Source organism: Centrocercus urophasianus, unplaced genomic scaffold, assembly GCF_019232065.1.
Source record: "Centrocercus urophasianus isolate 14NV4802_14NV808 unplaced genomic scaffold, USGS_Curo_1.0 seq_15, whole genome shotgun sequence".
Taxonomy (NCBI): domain Eukaryota; kingdom Metazoa; phylum Chordata; class Aves; order Galliformes; family Phasianidae; genus Centrocercus; species Centrocercus urophasianus.
In genome coordinates this window covers 13,697,238-13,706,343 of record NW_024884697.1, presented here as the reverse complement: position 1 = coordinate 13,706,343, position 9,106 = coordinate 13,697,238, and the positions used below count along the sequence as shown (strand labels likewise).

Below are 9,106 nucleotides of genomic sequence, written 5' to 3'. Positions count from 1 at the left end.
CACATCACAGGAATCATACAAGAACACAGCAACAGAACAACAACAGAATCTTACACAGATCATAGCAAGTTTGTGGATGATACCAATCTGTGTTATGGTCAGTATGCCTGAGGGATGGGATGTCATCCAGAGAGGCACAGATGGCTCAAACAGTGGGCTCAAGTGAACCTCATGAGTCAACAAAACCAAATCTGAGGTCTTGCACTTGGGTCGTGGCAACCCCTGCTATCAGCAGGAACAAGCTGGGGAATGTAAGGATAGAAAGCAGGCCCGCCAAAAAGACCTGGAGGTGCTGGTGGATGGGAAGTTGGACATGAGCCAGCAATGTGCCCTTGCCAACCATACCGTGGCTGCATCAAAAGCAGCACAGCCAACAGGGCAATGGAGGTGATCCTGCCCCTCTGCTCTGTGAGACCTCACCTGGAGTACCGTGTCCAGATGTGGAGTCCTCAGTGCAGGAGAGACACAGACCTGCTGGAGTGCATCCAGAGGAGGGCCACAAAAATGATCCAAGGGATGGAACACCTCTCCTACGAGGACAGGCTGAGAGCTGGGGCTGTTCAGCCTGGAGAAGAGAAGGCTCCAGGGAGATCTGAGAGCTGCTTTTCAGTATCTAAAGGGGGGCTGTAAGAAGGAAGGGGACAGACTCTTGGACGGCAGCCTTATCTAGGAATGAAACACTTGTTTTAACTTGCAAACATACAACACCCACCCCCAACTTTCCAGCCCCATCCCAGAGATGAGCGTAGGAAGGGGCTTCCAAAGCGCACACAGGTCACGACTGCTTTGTGAATGATTCATAAGGAATGCTAAAAACAAAGTAAATGCAACATGTTTTATTTGACATTGGAATAAATTACAACTGTAAAGCATGATTTATTGCTTTATAAATTGTCTGCTCTTAAAAGGCATTAATATCAAACATAAATGAAACAAAGACACATTCGATTAGCAGTTCAGTTCTCTGAAGCTTTATGAACAGCTCAGTAGAGTGATTTCATTCTGTATACAACTGAAATCTCAGATCACAGGCTCATAAACTCGGCTTTGACATGCATTATGATCAGTCAGACATACTGAGGGGACTGTAGGTGTGTTTGTTCATTTGCTTTAGGATATAATTTTTATTGCAATTTTCCCTAAAATATCCCACTGAATATCCAGTCCTTCATTCCTCACTCAAACACAGATCCCACTGATTTAAAAAAAAATACTTAAAGGATGCTTAGTTTTTTCTGCTCCTGTAGAAGAAGAGTTTTCAAATCTAAAACCAGAAATAGCGTGGTCCCAAAATGAACTTTTCCTAGATTAAAACCCTTAAGTCCCATGCACAGAAAGTGTTTTCTCCCACTTTGATTCTGGAAAAAAAAAATCCCATTATTATCTGAATTAACTGGGAATTAAATTATTGAATTACCATTTTTATTGCACAGTTAATCCCTGCTTGAGACTGGTATAAATTTTGCTTAGCACCTTCACTCATCCAGGAACAGATCCAAGAAAGCTCAGTGCTGGGGCACGAGAGGCTGCTGGCAGCAGGCTGGGTGCGCCTGGCTCTTTGCCAAGTTCAGCCCTTGAAAGGACTTCAAGGGCAGAATCTGCCCAGCTCAGCAAGATGTAATGCTGAGAAGGTAAGCCAAAAAGACACTTCTTTGGCTTCCTGGGGAGCCATAGTTCCTGGAAGCCAGAGAAAGAATGGACTCTTGTGAATAACTCTCATTGTACCAAGGAAAAGGATTCCACAGAGGCATGCTGCCCTGCTCTGGCCCTCTCTGGGAGTGCTTTAACAGGCAGGTGCTCCTGTATGCTGGCTGCAGAAGAGCATCTCCTTGTGCTACTCCCCCAGGAAAGAGTGTGACCCTGTGCTTGCTTTTCTGGCTGTGTCCAAAGCAGCACAAAGTAAGTTGGCTCATGTCCTTGACAAAGGGCAAAGCTCTCCAGAAATGAAACTCCTATCTACATGAGACTCCTATCTATATCAGCACTTGGAACAAGCCAGAGAGCTTGCAGAAAAAATCTGCAGGGCAGCTTCTCTTCAAACTACAAAATCAATTTTAAGATGTATGAATCACCAGTACAGAAAATCCTTCTAGAAGTGGCTCGGCATTACTCAGACAGCTCCTATTTAGAGAAGGTTCCTCTCCTATCAGCACCCTTGTGCTCTTTTCATGCCTGCAAGAATGCAAACAGCAGAATGGGATGCTGGTTTTTGTTACTGTGTTACTGAATAGGAATAGCCAATCTATTACTGGATCCAAGAAATACATATCAGACTTCAAGATTACACTGATTCTAGTGCAATTTCAGTTTTCAATAACATTTCATCACGATGCATGTTCTATGCAGAATATCATTAAAAACAAACAAACAAACAATATTTCTCCTTCTAAGCAGTTCCCACGGAAGACCTGTTCTGTTGGGCTATACTACAGAGCCAGCATTGATCTCTGCAGAGCAGTACAGCAGATTTGGGGCGCTGTGCCCACCAGTGACAGCTCCCAACAAGTCAGGTGCCATTGCAGTGCTTTGCTGGAAGATGGGAACTATACTTGGGAGCTGTGCTGAACTGGGCCAAGCACTCAACATTTTTCAGTGTCCTCCTCATATAGGGACTGGATGAGCCTGGTTTAGCTCCCAGCCACACAGTAAAGTGCATCACGGAGAGGTGGGAAGCAACGGAGCCCCTTCCTCTACCTCAGCTCCTACCTTGGGAGAATCTTGTGGAAAAGTGGTTTTGTGGCTGCTTTCTGCCAGCAGGACGGTACGTTGCAGCTGCAACAAGGGCACGCACATGGTGCACACCTGATTCATCACAGTGGTTCAGAAACATAGCTCAGAAATGCACAAGCCTTTGAAATCATCAGTCATCTCATTTACGTTCACCCAGAACAGATTCTTGGCTGACTTCTTTCTTTCCTTAGCAGATACGGATTTCTTTTGAAGATGAGAAGCAGGAAAGCTTGCCTTCAGGGACAGGCAGAGACACTCACAAATCAAAACGCACGCACACATCATCCACCACATCAGTGACCTCTAGTCTGCACTCTACAACACAACAGCTTATTGTTTGAACCTTCACTTCTCATCCCTTTCACGGATTCTCAGGACTGATCTTTCCTCTTCCAGTGAGAAGTTCAGTGAGGACTCTATAGTGAAAAACTAACCAGAGGAACAAACTGTTGCCACCAATGCAATGCAGGATTGCATTCAAGCCATGGACTCTAGAGGAGCAGGGTGAGGACCTGAGTTATTCCAGGTTCTGGTCCAGCATGCAGCAAAAAGGGAGACAGCCTCACGGTTACTGTGCTGGCGTTGGGCAGACAGAGTTAATTCCCTACTGATTACACCCTCCTCTTGTGCTTGAAGTCACCAGGAAATGTAAACAGTCTGTATTAACAGACTGTTCAAACATACCCAGCAGAATGGCAGCCTCCAGACAGCTGAACTCCCAAGCAAAGACACTGACAAAGGCATCACCTCTGAAATGATGAGATGCCAATCCAAAGCCTTTTCTCCAGCACTGATGCTGAGTACCTCCCTCTGAGATGTGAACGCTGCTCTCCTATGAAAAGCTGTCCATGGCATTCAGTTCTGAAGACAGTTCAGGAAATATCCCAGTGCATTTCTCCTCTCTCAGCACTTCTTAACAGCTTATGCATTGCTCCTTCTCAGAGTAAGTCGCCAGAAAGAAATCTTCTAAGGAACGAACAACTTCAGGATTGCTACATCTCCTCTAAGGCATTTACCTACAGCAGATGAAAGACCTGCAAAGTCTCTTGCCTGAGCTACTCCTGAGCTGCCCATTTCTGAACAGCTTCCAGCAATGGAGCAGGAAAGGTCTGTGCACACTTGCACAGTCTCCCCATCCAAACATGTGCTGCCGCCAAGGAAGCCCATGGGCCACAGTAAGCATTTTGTCAAGATTGGCAGTGCACTTGCAGGGATCTCTCAAAATCCATTCCCACCTTTATTTCTAGTTCACCGAGTTTGGCCTGCAGCACTCAGGCCAACCCTGAGCTCCAGAGGGATCAGCTTGAAGCCCCTTCTGACTGCCTGGGGACATGGCTCCTACTGAACTGGGCAGCCAATGGCACAATCAAAGAGCACATCTGGAGCAAGGCTGCCACTGGTGCATTTTCTTGTCTGCTCTGCTCACAGGGAGCACCGTGTTCGTCCACTCTAACAAAACATGGCAGGCATCAATTAGTGGTTCTAAAATGCTCTAAATTTTCACAAACATTCGTAAGCACTGAACATTTTAACTGGCAGGACAGCCATGCCTGAGAATTCAGTGCATGGTTAGAAACAGACACGCTCTCCTACAGTTCTTATCACAAAAGGTCTCACGGAACAAATGTGTGCCTACACTGAGATTTTACCAATGGAGGAACCAGATCAGAGGGGCACACTGGCTGGGTCAGGCCCATGAAGCAGATGAATGACTCAGTGAAGAAAAACAAGGTCTCCTAATGTTAGGCCCAGTGCTCCATCCGCCCACCAGAGATTACTACACAGGAGACAAGTACCTCCCCAGAGGGACGGATATAGCACCAAGGGCAAAGAGCCTTTGAAGTTGTGCATCACAGCATAAAGTACAGCACGTGCATATTACATATTTAGCTCCATCCTTGTTTCTCTTGTCACAAGGGCAGTAGTTTGTCAAGTCAGTTATCTTCTGGTCAGCCTGCTGCATTACTTCCTATGGAGATGCAGACAAAGACGTGCACGCTACTCAGTAGTAGAAAAGTTTTGTTTCATGTGGGCTGAAAGTTTCTTATACCCAAATGAGATTTTTGCATGCATCCACATACTCACCCAGATGCTGTCTCTGCTGTGCTCCATGCCTGAGTGTCATGCCATGTTTGCTCTGCGTAGCAGGCATATCATATGCACACAGTAACCTGGTACAAGAGCTCATTCTGCAGGCCGAGTCTCAGGCCAAAACTCACCTACAAAACCTAAAAGTGTTGCTACTTCTTTGCAGTGAATTGGGCTTTCACTAGGAATTAACATAAGCTGCAGCGACTAATCTTATACTCGGTGCCCTTGCTTGTTTTCCTTTCACAGTTCAACCACTTTCTTCCTTAACACTGAAATGCTGAAGTCTTACATAGCATTCTGAGCATTATTCTCTGCTGGCTGTATTTCTCTATGCTCCAAGCCTCTAGCACAACGCATGCAAAGGATAATGTCTGAACTTGTAATGCTTTTAACTAAAAAAATACTTCTAAAAACATAAAACATAAATTATTCATTCTTCTTTGTCCATTGTTTTGAGCACTGAGTCTTCTCCCAGGATTTTACACAATTCATTCAGTCTGTGCTGCATTTTAGGAATTCCTGCAAGTTGGGACTCCAGTCTCTGTTTTTCCTCGCTCAGTGACAAGCGGACGTCCGTGTTCAGCTGTTCAAAATGCCAGCCTCCTTGTCCATCAAACTGCAGCAAGTGAGTGTGATACTTCCTGCATTAGAAAATAATGCATCAGTAATGGCTCATTTCTGCACACCAGTCTGGATGTTTGTGTCTATTCTCAATGGTGTCTCTCAGGAAGCTGAGTGCAGGAAGCTGCAGTTCTGGATCACTGGGTAAGAGTCTAGCAAGCTCTTCAGTGACTCATATACCTAGGACACTCCTTTGTGGGGGATTCGGGCATCTCAAATCCAGTCACCAGGACTTCCCCAGGCCATCACCGCTGGTGTCATTACAGATATCTACCACATAATGCCTGATGAGCACTCCTCCCAGCTTCAGTCTGCTGCACACCAAACAATCCCTTCTCTTCAGAAGAAAGAAATAGAACATATGCCCCTGTTCATTTTATTTATTTCTCTTTGCAGGAGATGTTAGATCTCCTTAGAAGAAAATACATTCAGGCAAGCATCGTGCACCTGATGCTACTGACAAAACTGGTTTGTTCAATTTATACCTCAGCTTGTTCCCCTGCATTTTATAAGGTGGGATAAATAAACTTCCAGTCCTAAAACACTGCAAGGAGTGAAACTAAAAGTCTGTGCAAGAGTCACAGATCTTTCAGTGAGTATCAGGGTGTGTGCACTACAAATATTCAAAGGTGTGCGTGTGTGAGGGGGGTTTGCCAAGACCTGACAAGACATTTATCAGGAGGTGCAAGAGGAAGAGCAGAGAGCTCCCGCAGAGCTGCCGTTACGACTGTGCAATTTATCACTGTAAATTATAGAAGATGAAGCACATCATGAAAGGGCAATTATAAATCCCATGCGGGGAATGTGACAGTTTAATAAACTCAGCAGCTTATGACACGAGGTTCAAACAAGATTCAGCTCTAGGCTTACACTCACCACTTCTTGCATATTAATCTTTGAGACACAAAATACTTAGCCTGCCTACTTTTTTCCCCCATTAAAAAATAACAATAATAATAAAATCAGGAAGCCAAGAGAGCTGACTAAGACATCTAATCGTGGTGCTCCAGGAAGGCAGCCAATGTTCTGAATGAAAGAGCAAATATTTCATGGTATAATCTTAAGGAGTTAAGCAGCATGTGACCCCTATACAGTGCAGTCTCTATGAAAGCATATCTGAATGAAAGACATTTGATCCTTGTTTCTGAATACTCAGAACTTGCTCTTTGTTTCTCAATAACAAGGTCATCACATCCCACCTAGCCACCTGCTGTGATCAGTTCCTGCTCCCTGCAAATCGTCAGATTTCCAATAGTTTCAGTAACACTGGAGGCTACAAGAGCAATTCCAAACTTTTCCAAACAGCATGAGTACTAGGAAATAAGAAATGTCCATGGAAATCTGAACTCCAAAATCTTTCTCACCAGTTCTTTTGCAGATTTTCCCTCTGCACTATCACTGTTAATAGGCGGAATACTCTCAAATACTTGTTTTCTTGAGCAGTGGTTTTGAAATAATCGCAGCCTCCACCATCACAGTCTCCACAGAGGAAGAAAGAACGCTCAGAAAACTTTTTCAGAGAAGCAGAAACTGATACAATTTTGTTTCTTTATGGTGACAAATTGGTAATGTGCTTTTTTGTCACTGTCTTAAAAAAGCAAACAATGTGATATTGGAGACCAAGGACTTGAGTACTGATAGTCTCAGCTGATGTCAGCTTACACCCTCTTATCTCCATTTTCCCTTTGAAGTATTTGGTTGTTTTAGGTATTCATCAGCTATATTTCCTTTGAGGGTCTCCATACTAAGTACTACCTCACTAGAACATACTTCTTGTATTTCTCTTTTTACTATAAAATCACATTTTGAAAGCTCACAGGCCCTGCAGATACAGAACACTGCTGAAGTTAAACCAGTGGATGTATCAATTCCTATGAAAGAACAAAGAGCAGGTAAACCACTACTTGCCATGTTTCCCATCTTCTCCCAAGCACTGGTAAACTTCCCCAGGCCAGCTCATGTACCTTGTCATCTTTGAAGAATAATATGGTGATGAGTTGTGGCTGTGGTGTAGTGGACTAATTAACTGCCTTTCAGCTACCTGTGTGTTGCCATTTATAGTTAATAACTGGCACAAATTTAAAAAAAAATTAGAGGGAGGAATAAGTGTGTCTCTAATAATGAACAGAAATGAATGGTAAATGCATTTACATTGTTATTATTTTAGACAGATTATCTTACAAAGTGCAGTAGATATTAAACAACTGCCCTAATACAGAACAAAGGCCAACCCATGTCTGTCAGAAAGCTGAAAGCAAGGCCCCTCACAAATTCCTGGCCATACTTACCAAAGAGAAGGTCTGTGTGTTATAGAAAGCAGGGATATCCCGGCAGCTTTTGCAGCTTGGAATATCTTTCCTTCAACATCAATGCTTACAGCACTCGTGCATTCATCCAGCAGTGCATATTTTGGCCTTTCAAAAGTAAATAAAGGACATAAGTCATCTATGTTTTGGACAGTATTCCTACACATTTAATTGAGAGAACAGTAGAAAGTAGATGTTTTTTGCAGGAAAGCTGCCTCTCATCTGCAGTTGGAAGCCAGCTAGCACCATCAGGTACAGATGTGGCTTCCAGGAAAAATGTGCTTTATTTCCTGGTCCCTCTGAGCACACAGTGCTCTAACTCCTGTGTCCCAGTTTGACCTGGTATTACTCTGTTCTGTCAACAGGCCATGCAATAACTACAGCCAGCTCACAGAGTCTCAATTCACTGCTGTGCACTGACTGCCTTTGCAAGGTTTCCAGTCTTAAAAATAAAATAAAACCTGGAGTTTGGCTTTCCAACTCTCACAAGCTCTAAAGCCGACAACCAGTTTTCTGCAATACTTGTAGGACAGATGCAGGGATGATATTTGTGCCTGATCAGATAAAGAAAGAAACACTCACAGAATGTAATGCCACATTTGCTAAAAGCAAAGTTTAAGTAAGAAGCACTACCCAAGCTACAAGCTGAACTTGCATGAATAAATGACAAAGTATGCAGTCCTATACCACAGTCTAGAAGTACTGCACATTGTATAGAGATTAGAGGCTACTGCTGCTCAAACTACTAGAGCAAACCTCCCAAACTCCTCCTCATTTTCAGATATTAAAAAACAAATCAAAATGCTTACTTATGATAAAACATACGAGCCATGCCCATCCTTTGTTTTTCTCCTCCTGATAAGACATCTTTCCAATCCAAGATGGCATCCCAGCCTTATAAAAAAATGCAAACAAAGCATGTCAGGACAACATAGGTTTGTGACGAAAATCCACCTTCACTTGCAACATCTCTGCAACCCCCAACTGAAGTAATAAAGTTCAGGGTTCTGGATCACATCTTCTGAAACACTTCAATGCCTTTCCACTGGCATTCCACTGGAAAGAAGTCCCAAATGTCACGTCAGTGTTGAAAGCAGAATTTAGACTCTCCCAGTTAGAAAACTTGACTTACCATCTCTGTGAACAGACATCACTGACATATGTATAACTAACCATTTTTCTGCCACGTTTTTGCTATTCCTTCTTGAAATGCACGAGTGGAAATTCAAAACAAATTCAGCATATGAAAGGAAATAAATGTAAAGGACATAAGCAGCAGTGTCAGATTAGAATGCTTATTGTCTGGCTCCTCTCACTGCTGTGAGTCAGCAAACTTTGCAGGAGCACAGACACAGACA

The 9,106-nt window shown here is 43.6% G+C and overlaps 1 protein-coding gene across 1 annotated transcript in view; it reads right to left on the bottom strand.

Annotated features, from left to right (window-relative positions):
* Window positions 1-821: 821 nt before the first annotated feature.
* The window catches only part of ABCD2 (ATP binding cassette subfamily D member 2), a 45,024-nt gene continuing 36,739 nt past the window's right edge, over window positions 822-9,106 (bottom strand). Inside the window, exons 8-10 of the mRNA XM_042815637.1 lie at window positions 8,558-8,642; window positions 7,731-7,856; window positions 822-5,462 (exon numbers count right to left, since the gene is read on the bottom strand). Coding sequence (XP_042671571.1) covers window positions 5,252-5,462; window positions 7,731-7,856; window positions 8,558-8,642 — 422 coding nt within the window. The 3' untranslated portion in view covers window positions 822-5,251. The remainder of the gene's footprint in view (window positions 5,463-7,730; window positions 7,857-8,557; window positions 8,643-9,106) is intronic.